The sequence below is a fragment of the Vulpes lagopus genome, chromosome 16, assembly GCF_018345385.1.
Source record: "Vulpes lagopus strain Blue_001 chromosome 16, ASM1834538v1, whole genome shotgun sequence".
NCBI classification, from domain to species: Eukaryota; Metazoa; Chordata; class Mammalia; order Carnivora; family Canidae; genus Vulpes; species Vulpes lagopus.
The window spans coordinates 53,473,253-53,497,667 of NC_054839.1; the positions used below are offsets into that span (position 1 = coordinate 53,473,253).

Here is a 24,415-nt window from a genome sequence, read left to right on the forward strand (position 1 = left end):
TTTTAATGTCTGGTCTGCTAGTAAGCTCATCCAACAAATTCTTAATTTAAGATATCTTATTTTTATTTTCTACTATATTAATTCAATTATTTTTTTAAGATTTTATTTATTTACTCATGAGAGAAACAGAGAGAAAGGCAGAGACATAGGCAGAGAGAGAGAGAGGCAGGCTCCCCGTGGGAAGCCAGATACAGGACTTGATCCCCAGGTGTCAGGATCATGCCCTGAGCCAAAGCCAGAGGCTCAACCACCGAGCCAACTAGGCATCCTTCATTTGATTATTTTTAAGCCATTCCATTTCTCTGCTGAAATTCTCTATTTTCTTTACACTTTCCCCCACTTTCTTTATCACAATTATTATAGTTATTAAAAATCTTGCCTACTATTTCCAGTATTTGGGTCATCTCTAGGTCCACATCTATTGAATGTTCCAGCTTCCTGTCATGTCATATAATTTTTAAAATTGCATGATAGGCATCATGTATAAAAGAGCTAATGTAGATATTAACATGCAGCCAAGATGAAGAGGACTTCAAACAAAAATCAAGCTGGGCTGTAGTTTAATTTCAGTTCAACTCTTGTTTCAAATATCTTGAAGGCTATATTTGCTTTGTGCTTATTATAAATCTTTCTCTCCAGCAATATTTTGAAAAACTCCTAACTGCCACTGTGAACTTAATGGCTTTTCAAAACTAAAAACTGTCCTAATGACATCAGTGATGATTTTAGTTGAATGTGATTTTGGGGTATTATATAATGAAATATGTAAACACTGGGAAGATCTGTAAAATTCAGTGAATGAATATTTCCCAAATGACCAAGCCTGATATTACAAAGTTATTTCTGGGGAAGAGATGCATTCAAGAAAAAAAAGATAGACCAATGGATATGATTGTTTTTTTTTAATAAATTAATTTTTATTGGTGTTCAATTTACCAACATACAAAAAAACACCCAGTGCTCGTCCCGTCAAGTGTCCCCCTCAGTGCCCGTCACCCATTCCCCCCCACCCCCCGCCCTCCTCCCCTTCCACCACCCCTAGTTCATTTCCCAGAGTTAGGAGTCTTTATGTTCTGTCTCCCTTCCTGACATTTCCCACACATTTCTTCTCCCTTCCTTTATATTCCCTTTCACTATTATTTATATTCCCCAAATGAATGAGAACATACACTGTTTGTCCTTCTCCGATTGACTTGCTGCACTCAGCATAATACCCTCCAGTTCCATCCACGTTGAAGCAAATGGTAGGTATTTGTCGTTTCTAATGGCTGAGTAATATTCCATTGTATACATAAACCACAATGGATATGATTGTAATGGAAGAGGAAAACTTCGCTGAAGGTTTTAGATGCCATGGTGCAAATAATGGCTAAAAAATGACCACTTGTTGAATTTTGGTATAGTAGAAAGGGAGAACACTACAATAATCAGGAAAGGCAATTAAAATACTCCTCTCTTTGGGATGCCTGGGTGGCTCAGTGGTTGAGCATCTGCCTTCAGCTCAGAGCATGATTCTGGTCTGGGGATCGAGTCCTTCTGCCTACATCTCTGCCTCTCTCTCTCTGTGTCCCTTATGAATAAAATAAATAAAATCTTTAAAAATAATAATTTTTAAAAATTATTTTTATAATTATTTTTATAATTATTTTTAATTTTATAATTATTTTTATTTTTATAATTATTTTTCATAAAATATGTTAGATATGGTCACCAAAAAGAATAAAAGGTCTCTGTTTGAATATCTAATCTGTAAATATTAATAGCTATAACCCACATTTAAAAATTCAGCTCTTGGAGGCACCTGAGTGGCTCAGTTGGTTAAGTGTCTGACTCTTGATTTCTGCTCAGGTCGTGATCTCAGAGTTGTGAGACTGAGCCCTTTGTGGAGCTTAGTGCTGAACACTGAGCATGGAGCCTGTTTGAGATTCTCTCTCCCTCTCCCTTTGCTTCCCATCCCCCCTTCTGTATGCATTCTCTCTCTCAAAAAACAAAACAAAACAAAACAAAAAAACAAAAAACACTTCAGCTCTTGGGGGTCTCTGATTTTTAAGGGAATAAAAAGGTCCTGAGACTAAAATGTTTGAGAACCGCTGCTATATAATTAAGTTCTATAAACTTGATATTAAAATTTTATAGAATTAGCACTAAAAAATACATTCCTCATTATTGCACAGGCATATCATGCATGTAAGTTTGCTGTGTAACTTTTCCTAGGCTATCAATGCATTTAGAGAGATTTAGAGAGTGACATCATTTGGGTACTTTCCTCTTCAACATGCAGTCTTCTCCCCAGTCCAGCCCTCTGTTATTAGAATACCAGAATCGTTTGCACATTTTTTTCTTTTTAATTTATTTAATTAATTAATTTTAAAAAAAGATTTTATTTCTTTATTCATGAGAGACACAGAGAGAGGGTCAGAGACATAGGAGAGGGAGAAGAAAGCTCCCCATTTGGAGCCTGATGTGGGACTTGATCCTGGGACCCCAGGATCACGCCCTGAGCCGAAGGTAGAGGCTCAACCACTGAGCCACCCAGGCATCCCTTATTAATTTATTTTTTTATTATGATTTTAAAATTTCAGTATAATTAACATACAGTGTTATATTAGTTTCAGGTGTACAACATAGAGATTCAACAATTCTACACATTACTCAGTGCTCATCATCCCCTTCACCTATTTCACCCGTTCTCTGCACCCACCTCCCCTCTGGGAATCACCAGTTTGTTCTTTTTAGTTAAGAGTCTGGGTTTTCTTGTTTGTCTCTTTTTTTTATTTTATTCATTTGTTCTGTTCCTTAAATTCTACATATGAGTGAAATCATATGGTATTTGTCTTGCATATTCTTTTCTTTATTTCTTCATTCGTTTTACAAACATTCTTTATGCACTTAAGGCAGTAGGAATACAAAGATAACTTCTCTCAGGAGCTAACAGTCCAGTAAGTTAGAGAAGTATATTAAAGATTATAAAAAGGGTTTCAGAAATATGATAACATATACACATAGTGTAACAAAGAACATAGAGAAGTGGTGCCCGGCCTTTGGAAAGGTATCAGGAAAAGCTTTGTAAGGACAAGGAGCCTTAACTGTATGTTTAAAGATGAGCTAGTAATCAGATGAAAGACTCAGGGAAGGTCAAATCTGGCAGAAAAGACCGAATAACCCAAGGTACAGAAGAAAGAAGTGGGAGGGTGCAAGCAATCCTGTGTTGCTGGGGCATAAGGTGAAAGGCTGGAGGGTGAAAAGAGGCAATGAGGGAGATAGAACCAGAAGATGCTAAAAAGATGGTAAGGAGCTTGAGAGCCATCTGATTGGCCAGTGCAGTTTAAGGGGGCTCCACAAAGCCCTGGCAAGGCCTGAAATCTGCAAGTCTGTGGGAATGCTTTGTATGGCCAGCACATGGCTTTAAAATGGATAGGAACACTTTTCTCCAACTTGCCAGTCTTCCGCATTCTCCATGGTTTTGTGTCTCCTATTCCTGTTTCATCAATGTCTATACGTTCCCCTGCCTACTGACCATTTTACTTACACTTAGGCCATTTGTGTTGTATTGATCATTTGTGTTGTATTGACCATTTGACCACAGGTGTTTCCCACCGAGTTTTTACCAAATCTTGTTCATTAAACCCTTGATATATGAAGCACTGCACCACCCCCATCCTCCCCCTCAGTGCAAATTAGAAAATTTGAAAATCAATGTATATCAAATCCCTTTTCCAGAGATTTACAATATACTTTTGCACATTGCTGTCACTGATGAGATGTGCATTAGACAAAAACCAACTGATTTTATTTCCAAGCTAATCCGACCTTGGGCCCCCTTCTTTATTTAAGTGAATGCCAAGTAACATCTAGAGAAGCCATTTGAGAGTGTAATTCCAGAATGCCTGAGTCTCTGAGATTCTCTCAGGGGTTCTGCGAGGTCAGAAGTATTTCCTAAGAAAACTACAGCATTATTGTCCTTTTTCCTTCTCATTCTCCCAAGAGTGTGCAGTGGAGTTTTCTAGAGGTTGCATGATGTTCAGTATTATAACAGATTAAATACAGAAATGCTTATGAGGATAGATTAAGCCAGATAGTAATGAGATTTGAAAAAAGGTAAAACAGAGTCACTTTTCTCCCTACTTAAAAAAATACAAATGGTTATTTCTATAAAACTCTACTGTGCTAACATGCTAATAGGTTAAAAAAAAATCTCAGTTTAGATTTCTAATGTGCCAAATATTCACAAATATAACTCACATGAATAAAAGCCCTTTGGGGTCCTCACTAACTCTTAAGAATAGAAACAAGTCCTGAAACCAAAGAGTGTGAATACTGCTGACCTCGCAGAATCACTGGTAGTGAGTAACTAGTGTTTTTGCCTGCCCAGCAGCACAGCATCAATTCTTTGTCTTTGATATCTGGACTTTAATTTTCCTTTGGGAGTTCTCTCTCCTCTCCTCTCGGCCCATAGGTTCAGATTGGGTTAACTCAATCCCCTGGGGAGCCAGGGGGATTTTGATCAAGGCTTCTGATGAAGGCCTGTGCCCAACCATGCCCAGATCTAGACCTAATGCTACCTTTCCCAATTACATGCACCAATAAATTGTCCCTTGACTCCAAAGAACTTTCACCTTAATACACCAGGGTACCAGGAAATGCAACTTGAGAAATGTTAATCTCATCATCATCATGTTGTTTGTAGCTGAGTATAGACATAAACTTGAATATTCAATTTTGGTTTTGGTCTTGACATCTCTTAATACCTTAGCTCACTGGGGGTTTGACTTAATCATTTTGCGATTTTGGAAACAAAATAACTGGTTCATTGATTGAGCTAAAAATAAATATATTTATGAATTCATAGTAAGTAAGACAGACGTGTTTAATTGGAAAGATATATTAAGCCAATAATTATAACACAGAATCATTCTCTGCCTAAAATAGCCCCCTGGTCACTCTCTCCCGGGTATCTACTATTCAGGGATTAGTTTTAATCATTATCTTTGCCTAGGAAGTCTGTTCTGACACTCCAGAATAGTTAGGCTCCCCCATCACTAAAACATTCTCATCATTCTTGCACTTTGGCTTTGGAACGCTCATCATGGTTTTAGTTAACTATTTAATGATTTGTTTGATAGCTTCCTTTCTCACCAGACCGTAAGCTCCATGCTTGTCTTGACCACTCTGTCGTTGGGATCCAGCTTAGTGCATGGTGTACGGTGGGCTTCCACAGATAGTATCTGTGAATGAGTACATGAGTGTCATGGCAAGAGAAGTTAAAGGTGTTGTAGGGGCCTAAGACAGAGGGAGCCCACCCAGGTCAGGGGGACAGAGGAGCACTGCCGGAGAAATGACACTGGAGTGGAAAGAGGTAGGATGAGTAGGAGAGTCATCCAGCTTGGAGGAAAGGGAGAGAAGCACACTACAGCTAAGGGGTAGATCCGAAATGCATGCAGAAGAGTCTGGAGCCAGATTGTGAAGGACCATTTGGGGTTTTATCTCAAGAGCTTAGATTTCATACCAACAACACTGAGAAGCTATTAGAGGGTTGGAAGTAGGGAAATGATTTATCCTTTTGCTTTAAAAGGACATCTTGATCAGTGTGTGCAGAGAACTGTTGAGGGGATGGCAAGTTGGAGGTAGGTGGGGCCAGTTAGGCGACATGATTAATTAGGTAAGAGACAAGGTGGCTTGGCCTGGGATAGTGGAAGAGTGTCCTTCAATCGTATTTTGATTCAACCCCTACTTGCTGTGCACCTGCTATCTGCAAGGCAACACCCTAGGAAATGGGATATAGAATAATCCAGATAAAGTTGAATCCAGATAAAGGTGTATAAGACAGATAAAGTTCTTGAACCTGTGGAGTTTATATATTGATTAAGGGATGGAACACATATTTTATTTATTTATTTATATTGATCCAGGGGACGAATGAATTAGCAAATGAATAAGCTGGAAAGGTTCACTGTCTTCGAAAAAGCAACAAGCAGACTGAGAGTGGAGCTTCCAATCCAGCCTATGCACAAGGAGGTGGAATCTTAGGGTACTAAGGGAGCCCAAGTGCCAAGCAGTACGAATGTCACACAAATAATTTGGTATGAATATAACATATGGTCTAATGTATAAAGCTACTGAGTCAACCATACCTGAACACGATTCAGAGATTTGGGGGACCCTCTTGTAATCTGAAGATCGTGATGGCAAGGAATAAAAACACGTGTAAAACACCGAAAAAAAATGGAAAGGATTGGGATCCCTGGGTGGCGCAGCGGTTTGGTGCCTGCCTTTGGCCCAGGGCGTGATCCTGGAGACCAGGGATCGAATCCCACATCGGGCTCCCGGTGCATGGAGCCTGCTTCTCCCTCTGCCTATGTCTCTGCCTCTCTCTGTCTCTGTGACTATCATAAAATTAAAAAAAAAATGGAAAGGATTACAGAGGGGTCATTGTGGGTTTAGTTGTTAGTGTATTATTTTGAGAGAGAGCACATGGGTGCAAGTGTGCCTGAGGTGGGGGGAGGGGCAGAGAGAGAGAGGGAGAAAATCCTAAGCAGGCTCCACACTTAGCACAGAGCCAGACACAAGGCTCAATCTCGTGACCCTGAAATCATGACCTGAACCGAAATCAAGAGTCTTCCATTTAACTGACGGAGGCACCCAGATGCCCCAAGGTTTAGTTGTTACGATGTTTTTTAAACTTCTTTGACCCTAATAAAGATTTACAAAAGAGACGAAATATAGAATTGTTCTCCAAAAGAAGAACAAAAAGGGAAAAGAAAAAACAACATCTCGTCCCCAAAGTTAAGAAACTTTGCCCCAGGTCCTCATACAGTAGATTAATGTTCATTATTTCTATACTGGGGTTTGAAAACTGTTTTTTCCCCCCTCTTTTCCCATCAAACTTGTTATACATTCACATATAAACGCTAAAAGCGTTTTTTAATGTGAACAAATCATTCCATTTGTACAGATGCTTTCTTAAAGCCAACCTGGTTGCTTTTCTTCAACATGTGCTGGGGTCTAAGTGTTCACCTGGGAGCACGAGCTTCACTAACTTAGAGATGCGTCACTGGTGAGAACTCTTGCCTCCGGGAAGTGCCCACTAGAGAATGATGCAGAATGAGGACACAAAGTTTTAAAGGATCCATGGAATCAGAACATCCACAAATGTGGAATTATTGTAGGCTTCTCAATTGTCCTGCACCGACTTCCCTTACGTCCTGCTGAAGATGTATCCGAATTTGTGAGCCTGGTCCATATTTTCATTTCCTCACCAAGGGGGAACAATTCTGAATAGGGGCTTAAAAAAAAAAAAAAGAACAACAAACAAAACCCTGGGAAGTTTTCTTGAGCAAGGAAACGAACATTTAACTTACACTTTCAACCTCGTGTAACATTCATCGTCCTCCTTCCACAGCTGGAGGAGCTCTCCTGGGGCTCCCTACATCTCAGTGTATACCCCCTCTTATCTTTAGGACACGGAAGGAAACGAACTGCCCAGCAGTAGGAATGGCATGAATGTGATATATGGTCCCGTATAGGAAGCTACTGGATTCTATGCTCCTCTCCGTACCTTTCTTTTCCTGGGTCAGGACTGGTGCCCATAGGCTCTCTGCTCCCGCACTCAAAGCCTGCCTGAGTCAAAGCCACACTGAGGGTTGCAGACACAGGGATCTGGGATGGGGTCCTGGGTTTCTAAGGCTGCCCAGAGGATTGCTGGGTCAGGACTGGTGCCCATGGGCTCTCTGCTCCCGCACTCAAAGCCTGCCTTAGTCAAAGCCACACTGAGGGTTGCAGACACAGGGATCTGGGTTTCAAAGGCTGCCCAGAGGATTGCTGGGTCAGGACTGGTGCCCATGGGCTCTCTGCTCCCGCACTCAAAGCCTGCCTTAGTCAAAGCCACACTGAGGGTTGCAGACACAGGGTCCTGGGTTTCTAAGGCTGCCCAGAGGATTGCTGGGTCAGGACTGGTGCCCATGGGCTCTCTGCTCCCGCACTCAAAGCCTGCCTGAGTCAAAGCCACACTGAGGGTTGCAGACACAGGGTCCTGGGTTTCTAAGGCTGCCCAGAGGATTGCTGGGTCAGGACTGGTGCCCATGGGCTCTCTGCTCCCGCACTCAAAGCCTGCCTGAGTCAAAGCCACACTGAGGTTGCAGACACAGGGGTCTGGGATGGGGTCCTGGGTCTCTAAGGCTGCCCAGAGGATTGCTGGGTCAGGACTGGTGCCCATAGGCCCTCTGCTCCCGCACTCAAAGCCTGCCTGAGTCAAAGCCACACTGAGGTTGCAGACACAGGGGTCTGGGATGGGGTCCTGGGTCTCTAAGGCTGCCCAGAGGATTGCTGGGTCAGGACTGGTGCCCATAGGCCCTCTGCTCCCGCACTCAAAGCCTGCCTGAGTCAAAGCCACACTGAGGTTGCAGACACAGGGGTCTGGGATGGGGTCCTGGGTCTCTAAGGCTGCCCAGAGGATTGCTGGGTCAGGACTGGTGCCCATAGGCTCTCTGCTCCCGCACTCAAAGCCTGCCTGAGTCAAAGCCACACTGAGGGTTGCAGACACAGGGATCTGGGATGGGGTCCTGGGTTTCTAAGGCTGCCCAGAGGATTGCTGGGTCAGGACTGGTGCCCATAGGCTCTCTGCTCCCGCACTCAAAGCCTGCCTGAGTCAAAGCCACACTGAGGTTGCAGACACAGGGTCCTGGGTCTCTAAGGCTGCCCAGAGGATTCGGGACCTCCGCTGGGGACCATGACAGAGGCTGCCCCCTCGGTGGGGAGGGGTGTCCCCCGGGGATGATCCTTGCGGAATTTCCTTGGGGCGGTGCAGGGAGGGGGGAAGGGGGCTCGGAGGTCGCCAGGTGCAGCCCTCCTGCGGGGAAGGTGCAGCTCGCGGCCGCCGGGCCAGCCCCTCCCCCCGCGCGACCCGGGCGCTCCGCCCGCGCACCCCTGGGCCGCCGAGCCGCGGCCCCCGCCCCGCGAGCGCCGATGGGGGGGGGGCGGGGAGGCCGGTAGCGAGGGCGCCGAGTCGGAGAGCGAGGGAGGAGAGAGGAAGGAAGGGGAGCGGGGGGGGGGGTGGAGGAGCCGCCGCGCCCCGGGCTGATTGGCTCCCGGGCCCGGCCCCCGGCCGCGGGGTATAAGGGTTGGGGTGTCCCGGCGCCCTGCCCGCCCGCCCCGCGCAGCGCCGGCTCCGAGCCCCAGGTCGAGGCCGCCGGCCCCGCGCCGCCTTCCGAGCCGCCCGGGCAGAGGACGAGGCCATGCGCCGCGCCAGCCGAGACTACGGCAGGTACCTGCGCGGCCCCGAGGAGGCGGGCGGCGGCCCGGGCGCCCCCCACGACGGCCCCCCGCCCGCGCCGCCCGCGCCCGCGCCCGCGCCCGCCTCCCGCTCCGTGGCCGTGGCCTTCCTGGGGCTGGGGCTGGGCCAGGTGGTCTGCAGCGTCGCCCTGTTCCTCTACTTCAGGGCTCAGGTGAGTGCCCGCCTCCCCAGGTGCACGGGAGGGAAACTGAGTCCGGCCGCCCGGACCCCCGGGAGGGCTCCCTCGGGGCTCCCTCGGGCTCCTCCCCGGCCCCGGCCTCGCTGCGCGCTCAGCCCTGGGCTCGCCGGCCGGTGGGTTTGAATTTCCCCCGCGACGCAGCATTGGCCGCTCACCTCCCCCGAAAGCGCTTTCCCGGCCCAGCGCGGAGCTGGGGGCGAACTCGCGGCCACGCAGGGCCGGCCCGGACCCCCCCCCCGCCTCCCCCTACCGGCCCCCTCGCCCCCTCCCTCCCCCCGCGCTGGCGGCGCGGCAGGTGCGCTCCGGGAGGGGCCGCGGTGCACGGGGGGGCGCGGGGCTCCGCCCTGCAGCACCCGGCGGAGGTGCCCGGGGCGCCCGAGAGGCCCGGGGCGGGGACCCCTGGCTCCGCTCGCCCCCCGGGGTGCAGGGACCACGTGCCTCCCCTCGCAGGTGGGCGGAGGGAGGGAGAAGCTGCAGGTGAGTGTGGTCGCGGTGCAGCTCTGGGCCCCGGCGCAGCCTCGCTACAGCCCAGCAAAGAGCCGAACTTCTAAAAGACGAGGAGGAGGGCTGGGAACTGCAGAGAAAGATAGTAGAAAGGAAGGGGTAAATCTGTAATATTATGCTTTCTGGTGGTTTATGCTCTTGTGTTTTCTTGGAAATTGCAGTGCAGTTGGTTGGATTCATTCAAATGTTCTTGTCTGGTGCTGTGAACTCTTTCTCAGAGGAAGTGGAGGGCTGACTGTGCACTTTTTTTTTTATGGGAAAAGAGAGTTGGGTTTGGACTTTATGGGTTTTCAGATTCAAAGGTGATTACTAAACCGAGTTGGATGCATCAAAACATGGCATTGCTCGCGCTGTATGGGTTTTTGACGTGTGCCAGAGTCTTAAACTTCGTTGCTTGCAATCGCAGGCTTTTTGTTAAATATTCGTTGTCTACTGTTTTGTGTTTCATAGAGCAAGTTTGATTATCTACTAAAAAAAAAAGGTATAAATATTATGAGTGATACTTTAGGACACTCGTATTTGCATATTAATAAAAATGATCTTTACCTGTTGAGATAACTTTTTCTTAAAAAAGCAGCTTTTGCAACAAGGATTACTCACATCAGTATGAAAGTGATGAAATGTTTTTCTTTCATCAGAGTATGCTGCAGTCAAGAATGAGTGGTTCACCCATTTCCCCATCCAGTTCCCCCCCCCCCCATGTAAAGTCTGTATATATTGAGTGTCTACACTGCAGATGAGACTATTAAGCGCTATGGAATGTGAATTAAGAATCACTAGTTCAACATATAATTTCCACCTACTGTGTGCATCACATGGTGCCATGTAAACCATTAATTCAACATATAATGTCCACCTGCTATGTGCATCACATGGTGCCGTGTAAATCATTAATTCAACATATAATGTCCACCTGCTATGTGCATCATATGGTGCCACGTAATGGAGGGACCTATAACAAAAGACTTAAAATTCTTGGCCAAACAAGAGAGCAGCATTCAGAAAAAGGACAGAAGATGCAGTAGTTCTCTACTATTTATCTTTTCTAACACCTTTGGGATATGGCATTTTTGTAGCAGTAGTAGCGAAGTGAATGTTCAGCAACGAAAGAGCAGTGGGCAATGAATGAGCTCAAGGGATGATGCCTAGCTCAGGCTGGTGGGGGCCATGGAGATGGGTGTGGCCACGTAGAAAGTGGCATGCTGGGCTCTTAGGACAGTTGTTCTGCTGCTTCACAGAAATATTAATGGTCTGGTAGGCTTGGGGGTCGGATGATCCCGTATCACAATTTAGTAGTCTTGATGTTACATGGGTAATAGTGAAGCTCTTAGCAGTTTCTTCCAAAGTAAATGTGCAAACTAGTCAGCCTAGCTAGAAAATTTTCATTTGGAGATTTAATAGCATCAGATTTTATAGGTACAGTTTTCCTAAATGCCATGAAGGACAGGTTTCTCTAAGACTTACGCAGAATGTATTAACCATTACTCCTGAACCCCATTTTGTACTGCATTTTTAAAGGGGCATCTTCTTTAGGAAAGAAGTAATATAAGGAGTAACGTGTTCATAGGAAGACACCACTATCTTTGCTTGCATTTTACTGAGGATAGTATCTAACCTTTTTTTTTATATAATAAATTTATTTTTTATTGGTGTTCAATTTACCAACATACAGAATAACACCCATTGCTCATCCCGTCACGTGCCCCCCTCAGGGCCCGTCACGCATTCACCCCCCACCCCCCCCACCCTCCTCCCCTTCCACCACCCCTAGTTCGTTTCCCAGAGTTAGGAGTCTTTATGTATCGACCTTTGTTACCTAAAGGAGTCCTAATCATTTAGAGATGCTTACCGAAGTGGTTACAAGTGAATGCTATGATGTCCGGAATTTATTTCAAAACAATAGGTTCATCTTATAGATGAAACGAGATTGGTCATGGCTTGATAATTGTTGAAGCTTGGTGATGGGTTTGTGGGAGTTCATTCTGCGATTCTTCCCACTTTTATGTATGCCAAAGGCCTTCTTTCAAAGTTCTACTAGCTAAGAGAATAGACTTGATTTGACCCATCACTAATGCAACATTTTTAGTCATATCAGCTTCTTTAGATTAGAACTTGGTACCAAGTAAGAATTTTTTTTTTTTTTTTAGTTCCACTAAAGTTGTGAGTGTGAACTCACACTCTGGGGTTTCTGAATGCATCTGAATCAGAATGAAATCATTTAGTATCAAGTGACGTGTTTACAGTTTATAGTAAGCAAATGAGAAAAAGGAGCCAGTTTTATTGGTTTTGTTTAAAGGGGAGGTAGCTATGTAATTCTTCAAGAAAAAAACAAAACCAGTTAATTTAGTTTTTAATGCAGTTAGAAGAATGCTTAGAAGAGTGTAAAAATTACAGTAACTTTAAAAAAATTGTTTCCCCTTCTCATGTTTGAATAGTTAAAAATGAATCAGCCTCCCAAATGTTTGCAGATTGCATGTACCCAGATTGAAAAGAAAAAAAAAAAAGTACTAGATCTAAAGTAGATTGACTTTTCCTCCACCAACCTTGCCAAAGAAAAAATAGCATGTGGTTTGTGCTATATATTTACCACATAGTATTCATACTTTGGTTTGCAAAGAAGAAGAAAAAAACCTTCCAAAAAGTTGCTTGTAAAATTTATGTGTGTGTGTGTTTTCTTTCTTTCTTTCTTTTTTTTTTTTTAAACATCCATATAACCATATTCAAAGTTTGGAGCTACAAGATAAACTTTTTCAGAAAACTCCATCTCTGTTGCCCTTTTAACTTCTTCCCCCAAGCCCCCAGTATACACACCAACCTCCCTGGCTGTTTGCTACCCAAACAGGAGAGCCGTCCCTACTGCAGCTGTGATGTAGAGGTGTGCAGGGCTGCCTGTTTGAAAAAACAGATAAAGAAGTAGCACAAATGTCAAGCATCCTGCCTCATTTAACCCTGCAAATGATTACATTTCAAAGAAGCTTTTTTGCAAAGACTTTCATAGGAACTACATCATCTGATAAACGCATTTTTAAAGTCTTTTAAATCAGATGTTCAAGGTTTATAGAATATGTGTAGACACTTCTAGCGACGATGAATTCTTGTAACTTGGTTTACTGTGATTTTTCTGATGAGCTTCTGCGTTCCTCTGTTGAGTGGAGTAAGTTCAAGAAGGCAAGGGCTGCCTGTTTTGCTCACTTACCTCATTGGCAGCATCTAGCCCGGTGCCTGGCATGTTCAGCTCACTGAAGAAGCTTTTCAAATGATTCACAACACCAGAAATTTGCAATATGGAAGTTATCTACTGAGGAGCTAAACTAGGATGAAAAAGTAGCATTTTTTCAGTCGTGCAAATTCTCTATCGGGACTCTGGCATCTGGAGAGGGGGTGTGGGATAGGAGAGTCCTTGGTTCAGCCCCTGGACTTGACCTGGGGTCTTCCCTCCATGGAGACTCCCAGAGCAGAGGCCCCCACTAGGGGCTCCCCACTGGTCTGCCCACCCCCACTCCTCAACTCCTCTCTTGTCTCCTGGTCTCCATTTTTGGGAAGGGAATGCCACAAGGCACTGGAACAAGAAAGACGTTTGATTGCAGCTTCACTAGACATTTCTAACGTATGGCCTCTAAGTGAACAAAATAAATGACTATATTGAAATTAATTTTGCCACGCTTTCATGATTTCTTTTGGGGAAACGATTGATGATTTTTATATATGTCTTAGTTCTAGAATTACCTTCCTAAACACTGGATCTCAAGCTCACATTTGAAGTCCTTAGGGAGAGAGTCAGTTGGCCCCCATCCTTAGGGATGTGGATTCAGTTGGCTGGTGGTGGCATCTGGGCATGGAGACTTTTTAAGAGAGAGAGAGGGGACAAGGTCCTTGCGTTACATTTCTTTGCCTTGGCTCTTTAGCCATTATTATTGTCACGAGATGTTTGTACTAACTGCCATTACTTGTGAAAAAAAAATTAAAATTGGTGTCCAAGGAAATGTTGAGACATTTGAATAGCAGAAAGTCTACATCTGCACAACTGATATTGGAAAGCATTTCTTCTTAAACTTTAATGTACATGGGGAGGACCTGGGATCTACTTAGGATGCAGATTCCCAGGCGGTACACCAGGGACCTGAGAGTCCACCTCCCCTAAGGAGCTCCCAGGGAGCCTGTGAAGCCACAGGTGGTTGGACTGTCCTTTCAGTAGTGACAGCCTGGCGGGCTGCTGCTCTGTGGATGGCGCTTGGTCTGTCAGCAAGCCTGGAGCTCAACCAATTTTAGGGTCCCCAGGCATTTCCCCTGCTAACACCGCACTGTTCCTGTAGATCAGCAGTTTTCTGGTGGTGAGCCAACTGAGGCCTTGGCATGATCATCTTTCTTGAGGTCTGAACCCAGTGACCCTTCATATCAGCTGCCCAGGCTTCTCTGATTTTGTGGGAAACCTATTGGCATAACTGAGCTTTTTCCAAAAAAAAAAAAAAAATTGTGATTGAAAAGCTTTCCTTATATAAACACTCACATATTCTGACTTTGTACTGATTATTTTAAAGAAAATATGAAAAATAAGTATGGATCACAAATAACTTTGCTTCTTGAACGATACCTCTGCCATATGCAAGCCTGAAATAATAAAATTTGTATTAGTGGGTGCACATGTGTTGAAAGGTTATCATTCAAATATTTTGAGAATCTCAGATATGGGTAATAGAGTTTATTTCTGACGGTTGGTTAATAGACCTGCACATCTTTCTAATTACTTTTAAAAAGATAAACCAGGCACAGAGAGACCTGCTGTTAATTCACTGAGCTTAAACCTTGTATAATTGTTCCTTTCTTCATCCAGTCTGTACCTACTAATGAGCAAATGCACACGAGGTACCTTGAATTTTTGGAAGAAGAGGACAATAAATTAGACAATTGTTATTAAAACAATTGATAGCTAATTATCGTTACCCTTTACTTGGCAGTCGAGACTCCTACAAGGGCTTGTCACAGCCCCAGGAGGAAGGGACAGATGATTTCAAGAAAAGAGTAATACTTAAAGAAATGTTTATGCAGACAATCAGTTGACAACTCAGTGGGGATATTTTGGGTGAGACAATCCCTTCCATTATAGGAATTTTAGCATCTCCCCTTCATGTATCCATACAGCCTGCTCACCACATGCAGCCCTCTTCACCCCATGTGACACTAACTATCACCCCCTGGCAGACGTACCACTCCAGGTTAAGAAACACTGATAAGGATTTCAACAAAAAGGAAAATTATGCTTCTGGCTTTAGGGTTTTTTTGGTGGGGGGCCCTAGGAAATGGATTTCTCTCTCCTTTCTTTGGCTGGTTAAAATATACGTTGATTAAGGAAAAAAGCCAAACATGGTAGTTAAAGATGGTGTTAATTTCACCTGGTTTTTGTAGGTTTCATGCTTTGAATATCCAAGTGAGCTCCATCATCCCGTCTAGCACGCTGGGTATGACTGAAAGACAAAAAGTTTTCTCTCCCTGCACCGATCACAAGAGATTTTTCCTTGGCGTTCCTCCCCTCTATGAGGACTTACACCTTGGCAGGCGACTTTGATAATTTCCCCCACGATTCACACGTGTATGCTTGTGTTGTGAATCATAGCTACTCATAAAAATGAATTAGAAGTCAATGTTTCACCAACTTGAGGGTAATTGTGCTAACTACTAATTGTTGGAGATATAAAGACTCATGAAAGAATGAATTTTTTTCCCTTATGTCAGTCACACTTTATTAAATAGCAGAATGATCAATGATAATGACTCTACGCCCTGACTTTTTTTTTTCCCCTCAGATGGATCCTAATAGAATATCAGAAGATGACACTCACTGCATTAATAGAATTTTCAAACTCCATGAAAACGCAGATTTGCAAGACACAACTCTGGAGAATCAAGACACAAAATTAATACCTGATTCGTGTAAGAGCATTAAGCAGGCCTTCCGAGCCGCTGTACAAAAGGTGAGCCCACATGAGGATATTAAGTCAAGGGCCCACATTGACCCTGCTAATACTGAAAATTAATACTGGCTAAGTGCTGTTGACTTTGTTCTTTTTCATTTTAATAATTTGTAAAAAGAGCTAGAGAATTTTTTTTAAGAGATTGGCAAAATTCTTTTGAAGTTAGTAGTGGCTTTTTAGGATGACCAGAGACGTTCATGCACATATTCTTCGCTTTCTTTTCTTTTCTTTTTTTGTTTAAGAAGAGACACTTAAATTCATACCTTGAAGGAGGACAAAGATAGTTTGTGGTAGTCATTGGGTCAGTTTGCTAGTATGAATCCCCTGCCCTAAAAACCATTCCCTCAGTTTCTAGGACTCACTGCTATTTCTATTTCCTTTACATTTGGTTTTGTAATGGTGGGATCTCCTATTCCACAACTGTTGATCCAGGACTTGGTTGAGAATAACTGTGACTGGGGCACTTGGACAGCTCAGTCCGTTAAGCATCTGCCTTCAGCTCAGGTCATGATCCCAGGGTCCTGGGATCGAGCCCCGTCCCATGTCTGGCTCCCTGCTCAGCTGGGAGCCTCCTTCTCCCTCTCCCTCTGTTCCTCCCTCCGTTCATGTGCTCATTCTTTCTCATAAATAAATAAAATCTTTTTTTTTTAAATAATTGTAACTGATTCATTGTTGACATCTGTGGTGAGGAGGTAAGCAAGCAGAGCATGAAAGTGATGTGGTGGGCAAGGTGGAAGCTCTGTGTCAATTTTTCTCATTTTCCAGTCTGGGTGAAAAGGAAGGAGATGGGGTCAGGGGAGACCAGTGACTTCTCTTACACCAACAGCTCTAAGTGAGAAACCCTGCATTTAATAACTGCGTGTTCTACTTTCCTGAATAAAATCACTTGAGAATTCTGCAGTCGTGGGATTATTTTACTTACTGATTCCACCGAAAACTGGGTCAAATCCAGCGGCTCTGGTGCATGACTGCTTGCACACATTGCATACTAGCTTGCACATCTGTGTGGGCTCTTGCATGTACCCATTTATCCCAACCTCTAATTTGCAACTCCTTGGGCTATCTCTGATCATCTTAGAGTAAATCCTAAAGTTGCCAAACTCCTTAAATCTAAATTGAATTTTAATTTAGTCTATTTTTTTAAAAAATCTACATATAGTAATAGTATTTTTAAAAAAAGACAGTATGTGTCGGAGGGGTGGAGGTAGGGAGATGAAGCTGTTTTGTATAACCCATAAAGTTGATTTTTGCTGTATTTTGTCAAATCTACGATACCACCAGTTTTCAACTTACATCATTATTTCATGCATCACAAAGAAAGAAATGTTGACACGAATATTAAATGTGATCATCATAGAATCTCTTTGCATCTTAATTTCAGAGTTACTAAAATGTAAGAAAAATGCATCATAGAATCAATGAAGTACACATTGCTCTAATATCTGTAAGAGCATACTGGTTATCAATATTACATTTTGTTATTACTTGGTGTACAGGTCCTTAGCTTTATGCAGTGGATACATATTTTAAAGTATGTAGGCTTAAATTTGATCTTTTTATCTTATATCATAATTTTTGAGCAATGAAAATAGCCATTATGCTAGTGTATTCTTTTTTATTGTTTGGTTTTATGTTTCATTTTTGTTGGTCTGCTTTTTTATTGCCTCTCCCTAATGTTGAGTAATCTGTCTATAAACAATGATTTACATGTACTAGAGATAATCTATTAGTTGGAAACTGAACCCGTAATTAAGGTAATTCTGGTTAGGTAAATGATTGTCTCCTAACTTTCTGTGTGAATTGACCCATATTGTGCCTCCTTACAATGAAGAGATAAGCTTTTAATTTCACAGGTGTAACCTGTTCTTAAAAATTACTCTTCGGGCTTTTTTTCTGGAAGAATATGATCAGCCAAGATAATTTTGAAAATAAAAAATACTAAGAAGAACAGATACCATTAGCATTTATTTAGGAGAATGCAAAAGTGGTTCATCTTAATAGGTCAAGAGAGAAAAACATTAGCATCTCATAGATACTAAGAAGTGATGGACAAAAATTCGTATTTATTTCTGTTGTTTAAAATCCATTAGATCCTAGAAAAAAAATCCGTTAGAAAACAGAACCAGATGGATTCTTGATGTTTTTCTAAAATACCTCAATCTGAAAGTTAGCTAATGATGAAAAATAGAAACATTCTCTTAAAGCCAGGGATACAACGAAGATGCCTGGTGTGCCCACATTATTTAACATTGTTCAGAATATACTAGCTAATGTAATTATACGAGAGGATAAAATATGAAAACATACGTATATATATATATACACAGATATGGAGAGGGCAAATTTGCATGTGTCATGAGTGTATAATTGGGAAAATTCAAAAGAGTTAGAAGGCTGTAAGCAAAATAAACCAGTTGGCAAAAATTAATAAGTAATAATCACTAGCTGTCAAACAAGAATTAGAAATTCTTTGAAATTAGAATTTCAAACAAGAATTAGAAAACGCAAATGAAAGATTCCATTCATATGTTTTAAACAGCCCTAAAAATAAACTTAACAAAGCACGGACAAAGCTTATGGAGAAAAAACTACAAAACTCTGTACAAAGGCATTTGCAAGGTAAAGACTTAACTATGCAAAGTCCTGATCCGTGGGAGACCAGACACCTTAGAGCAGACTTTATTGGATGTGTGTGAGTGTGTGTGTGTATGTCTTTAGTATAATATAACATTATTTTAAATAAGCGGGCATAGTTTGAATTATTCCCAGTACCAAAAATGGTACTGGGAGGATTTGTTTACTATTTTTAAGAAGTGATAGCCTTACCTCATGTCCTAAGTGGAAACGAATCCCAGTTGAAGAGAGTATTGGTGACCAGTCACTGCTCCCTGCCAGTCCCACACCTTCTGTTGCCTCAGTGGACTTTTCTGCCCCTACCTGCCTGTTCATTGTTCCATTTTCTCTGAGTTTTCTCAGTGGCTGTCTAGATAGTATGACAAACCAGTGTGTACTTAAAATCAGCAACAATGGCAGAATTTTCATTCTTTTAGGGGCATGTTGCAGACTTGGTGCCTCGTTCCAAATAAGTAACACTCCTTATAAGAGATTCGGTACCTGGCAAGCCAAAGGCGGATGATTTGTGGGCAGACAAGAAACCATCAACTCTTCTTATTAAGGCACACAGTTTTAATTATATTTACAGATTAGGATGACTCACAGAATGAGGAGAACTTTATTTTGTTAATAGCACATTTTTTGTTACTGGGCCACAAGATTTTACCCATTATTCATGGTTAATAACATCACACACAGGCAATCCTTTGTAAAGAGTAAGGAGCTGTCATAATACATACCAATGTGTGTTCAGACGTAGAAGATGCCATTTCTTCCCCCAGACAAGAACCAGACAAGAAGATCTTTAAGAAGGAGACGAGCGTTATCCATACCTTATCATTAGAATCAAGCCATGTTTATTAAGCGCACGTACCATGCTAGGCACCTTGCCATAACTTCTCCTGTACCCAAGGACTTATTCTTCTCTTACCGTCGCCAAATAGTGATTTGCCAGCTGTGTTATCCTTTGATGAGAATTATTGGTTAATATGACATTCTCTACATCTTGCCAAAATAATCAGATTTCTCATTTCTCTTGCCAGTGCTGAAAATAGAATGGGTGTATCAGGCATTTGTAAGTAGGTTTTTATCTTAGTCTTAATTCTAATATAGATATTGAGTGAACCCGTAAAAGAAAATTACATGTGAGGTTTCAATCATTATTGAGAGATCAAACCCATCCAGTGGTAACAAATGCTAGACATAAGCACAATATTACATTATATGTGTGCAAAAAGTGGTGTTTACCCGGCCCGTCTTTGGTCAGACAAGTAATGCTGTTTTTCCCCCTTTTTTGTTTGTGGCTGGGCTTTCTTGGCTTTTTTTCCCCTTTAGCACAGAACTCTGAAAGCCTCTTAGTGATCCAGCCCTACCAACCACAATTTACAAAGTCTATCATAACAGTCTATGACAATAAAGAAAACACTAGTACAAATATGGTGTCCAATTTATAAAGAAATTCTTGTTTCCAGCTTTGGCAGCCTCTCTGGCCTCTGCTAGCCCGAGGAGTGGAGTGGTGAGCTCAGGCCTGGGCAGGGGAACTTGGCCCTTAGATCTCTCGGCCAGTCTCAGTAGAAAACCATGTATTTATGCACTAAATATACGTTCTGAGCGCTCAAGGCTGTGACTCGGCATGATTTTAGTATGCTCAGTTGTTGATTCCACATTGAGTATCCGTTTGTGAAAAACTTCACTGAAACCTACTGAGAAAAATATTTAAAAGAGTGATATGGAAGAGAGAGATTAATGGGGATGTTCAATGAATTCAAGAAGACACCCCCCACCCCAGGATGTGGGAAGGCAGCATGGAGATTTACATGTACATGGATTTTTTTAATATTGGCTTTTAAAATGCTTTTTGTGACTATTCTATAATGTTCTTAACATAAGGGAATGTTTTATTTAATACTTAAGTTAATACATATGTATGTTTGGGAGCAATAAAACTTTCTCCCCTGAAAGAGTTGTCCGATCAGAAGTGTTTAGCAGTCTCAGAATGAATCTGGAAACTCCCGTCAGGATGAGGTTTTGCTCACACTTGAATGTGTCACACATAATGAAGTCTTAAGAATGAAAGAAAAGAACAAATAAATGATTGATGACTTATGGAACTCTGTGAACTAATATTTTTAACTAAACATGGGTCCTCGACCGACTCCTAAAACCAGAGTGTTAGTAGCCTGGTTCTCATTTATCTGATGTCTTAACCAACGTTATATTTGATCATTATTAATATTATAGCCGGAGGGAGTAAGGCCTCGATACAGATACCGAAGTACAGATAATCTTTGTTGAAAGTTATCTCCATCCAGACTTCTCCCTTTAGGCATGTTTTCCTTGAGTCTCTGCAATTTCACTGCAGATATGAAAAGCCAAAGATGATAATGACTACCAATCACTATCTTCTGCTGGCATATTCGTGACTAACCATTTCCTGGAGTCAGGAAGCCTCTGAGCCTCCAAAGGCTTACTGGAAAATAGGGAGTAAAACCAGAGCCATCATTATTGAACAATTAATTCGTACCTGGAATTCTTATTTCATTCTTTGAGATCAGTACATATTTGGTCTCCTCTCCTACAGGATTCAGAGCATAAATAAAAACTATCTCCTTACATTAAGAATGCTATACCCAAAGATTTTCAATATTTTGATCCGTAAGGAAATATTCACTATTATTTGGCAGTCTATGCTGCTGTAACAAAGAGAACCATCATTCATGAACTAAGTAAGACAGAGGGTTTTTTTTTTAATTTTTTTATTTTATTTTTTTCCTCTCATGCAATAATCTAGGGTTGAGCAGTCCAGGGTTAGCAAGGAGACTCCTCCATCCTCAACTGGAACCTTCCAGACCTTCTTTTGATTCAAGTTGGCTTTTCCATTTGTTACCATTTCCAGACAGAGGGAAGGGAGAGAAAAGGCCAAGAGTGGTAGCTGGGAGCGGAGATACCATTGCTTCTATTCTTTTTTCTATTTTTATTTTTATTTTTTATTGGAGTTCGATTTGCCAATATATAGTATAACACCCAGGGCTCATCCTGTCAAGTGCCCCCCTCAGTGCCTGTCACCCAGTCACCCCATCCCCCTGCCCACCTCCCCTTCCACTACCCCTTGTTCATTTCCCAGAGTTAGGAGTCTCTCACGTTGATACCATTGCTTCTAGTAGTATCCTGTTGGCTGGAACTTACACGTAAGACCACACCTGGCTGCAAGGGAGGCTGCACAATATTATTTCTAGCTGAGGAGCCATTTGCACCAAGGCTTGAGGAAGGGAATTGCCCATAACTCACCAGGAAGAGGACGGGCTGCATTCTAGGGACAGTGACCAGTCTCTAATACTCACTAAACCCTATTTAGGCAGGAAAGTAGGCTCACCATATGAGCAGAGTTTGCTCCAATAATACATGTCTATGAAAAATTTGAATGGCTAAGATTTTAGTTTCTAAAAGTTAAAGGATTTTAGGATTATTTGGATTCCAGGAGAGAAAGAAATTTAAAAGTGGATTTAACAGAATGCATCTTACTAAAGAGCTTTCAGAGGTTTGTTTAGGCATATACATCTCCACATCTGTGGTCTTTGAATGAACTTTGATTGTCACCTGCACAGTTTTTGGTAGGTTTTTTGGATTCAAGAACATTAATTTAAAACCAAAAAATTTATCAGATTAAGTGGTTGTGTTCTCCATATAGACAGCTGATCCTTTAGAATTCTGATGTCAGTTATTACAAGAAGACTACTCCCATTTTTAAAACTAAAGTACATAAGAAATCAACTAAAATTTGAGTAGATATTAACTGCTTATGAAATTGTAATCATTAAAGTTGTTACATAGCCATTATTTCTCACTAGCTTTTTAGTTAAATATGCACATAACAAAAGGGGAAAAAATAAACCCCATTCATTATCACTTTGCCTTTGTATATGAGCATGTGTTCCAAGAAAGTTTCTTGTAAACCCACAAGGAAACTTAGGGTTTGGGGGCACTAGCGTTCCCAAATCAAGATGTTAGTCATGTAGTGGTTTTCCAATGGGATTTCATCTGCGCCATAACAGTTTTGGGAACTGCAATTCAATCAACCCCAATCATATGTAGCATTTATGAAAGCTGTCTTTATGGGAAAGCTGAAGTAAGACCCACAGAATTTTCCTACAAAACCAAGGCCATCCACTGCCTTTTGCCTAACAATTGGCCATTGGCTATGATGTGCTCGATCTCAGGGACACCTAGAGCAAAAGGTAGGAGGGTTTGTAAGAGGGAAATAACAGTGAGTGGCATCATCAAAGGTCTGATCAGTGTGCTAGAAGTATCCCAGGATGGATGAAAATATATTTTTGGATTGATTTTCTTAAAGAAACAGAGGTAAGGAAAAGACATGCCTAGAAGAGAGCGTCTAATTATGTGGCTTGAGATCTTGACTTACGATTTTAGAAGTGAATGAAATCCAGGGTCCTTGGCTGGAAGGGAAGGTGGCAAAGGATAGATTGGATTGCTTCCACACAAAGTGGCTCTTCCTAGGGGAAATAGAAAGAATCATGCTCCCTAGAACAGTGTTTCCGAACCCTGCTTGGCCTTAAGAATCACTTTGGGGCCTTGCTTAAGAAATAAAAGGCTCCCAGATTGGTCACAAAGATTTGGTAGCTCAGGAGTAGACATTGCGATTTCAGAAATCTTCTCTGAGATGGGCTGTCTTTAAAGAAAGGCTTCAGGGTGGGAACAGCCATAGCACCTGGGACCAAGGAGGCTTTCTAAACGTTCTAAGAAGATGTGAGAGCCCTTTGGTGAATTTAAGTGACTATATGTGAGAAGTAGGAGCAAGCCTGTGGTATGGAAATATGGGTTTTGAAAGTTGCAGAGAGCAGTGGTGCAGCTAAGATGATTAGACAGATGTTTGTTTGAACCTTTTGAAATTCAGGGTCTGAGAGAGTTCTGTTCTCCCATAGCTTCCTCATCACGAGGGTGCTGCCCTGACCTCCAGTCTTTGCCCCTCAAGAACACTAGGTAGTATTAGCAGTGATGGTGGAGGTAAATACGATAATGATGTGTATATATATTACACTCATCAGAAAGTTTTGGTGAACTCAGAACCTCTTCCTCCGAGTGTCTATACCTGCGTCTTATCTGAGGGAACCCTTTCACGGTTAAAGACCATCATCTCCCTCACCCCACCCAGAAGCCAGAAGATGGTTTCACACTCTCCATCACTAACTCTTCACCCTGCCCCCATCCTATGAATTCAAAGCCTTCAACTACTTCTCTCTACCTAGTTCCTACTGTTGTCACCTTAATGAAGGTGTCACCATCATCGTTTCTTGCCCAGGTCACTGCAGGTGGCCACCCCATGTGTGGTCTCACTGCTTCTGGTTCCTCCGCTCCACAGCTGAGTGACTTCTAAAATGTAGATCTGAACACGTCTCTTACTTTCCTGCTTAAATAATTGTTCGGTGGACCCCTGTAACCCACAGTAAAGTCTGAACTGCTGAACGCACAACACAGACCCTTTTGTGCTCTGGAAACCCTCATTCTAACCCCGGCCTCTCCAGGTTCATTACCTTGTACACCGTCCCATCACCCCTCCCAGCTTGTGCTCAGTGGCCCTAGCACAGTAAAATGTTAGAAGTTCCCTGACCTGGCTGTGCTCTTCCCCCCTCTGCTTCCTTGCTGCGATCTAAAGCAGAGTGAGGGCAATGATGATATCCCTCCTGGAAACACAGCACCCTCAGCACTCCCTGGGAGTCCTGACCCCCCAGAAGCCATCAGGAAACTTTGTGGAATGGATGGATGGGTGAATGAAAGACGGGCATTTGTGTGTGGTCCTTTAGGTTATTCTAGGCCTTTCCTGCATAGTCGGGTCTCAACTGTCTT

At 42.6% G+C, this 24,415-nt stretch overlaps 1 protein-coding gene across 1 annotated transcript in view; it reads left to right on the plus strand.

Moving 5' to 3' along the window:
- The first annotated feature begins 9,064 nt into the window (after window positions 1-9,064).
- Window positions 9,065-24,415, plus strand: part of TNFSF11 (TNF superfamily member 11) — a 31,093-nt gene continuing 15,742 nt past the window's right edge. The window contains exons 1-2 of the mRNA XM_041731294.1: window positions 9,065-9,440; window positions 15,773-15,940. Of these exons, the coding sequence (XP_041587228.1) occupies window positions 9,231-9,440; window positions 15,773-15,940 (378 nt within the window). The 5' untranslated portion in view covers window positions 9,065-9,230. The remainder of the gene's footprint in view (window positions 9,441-15,772; window positions 15,941-24,415) is intronic.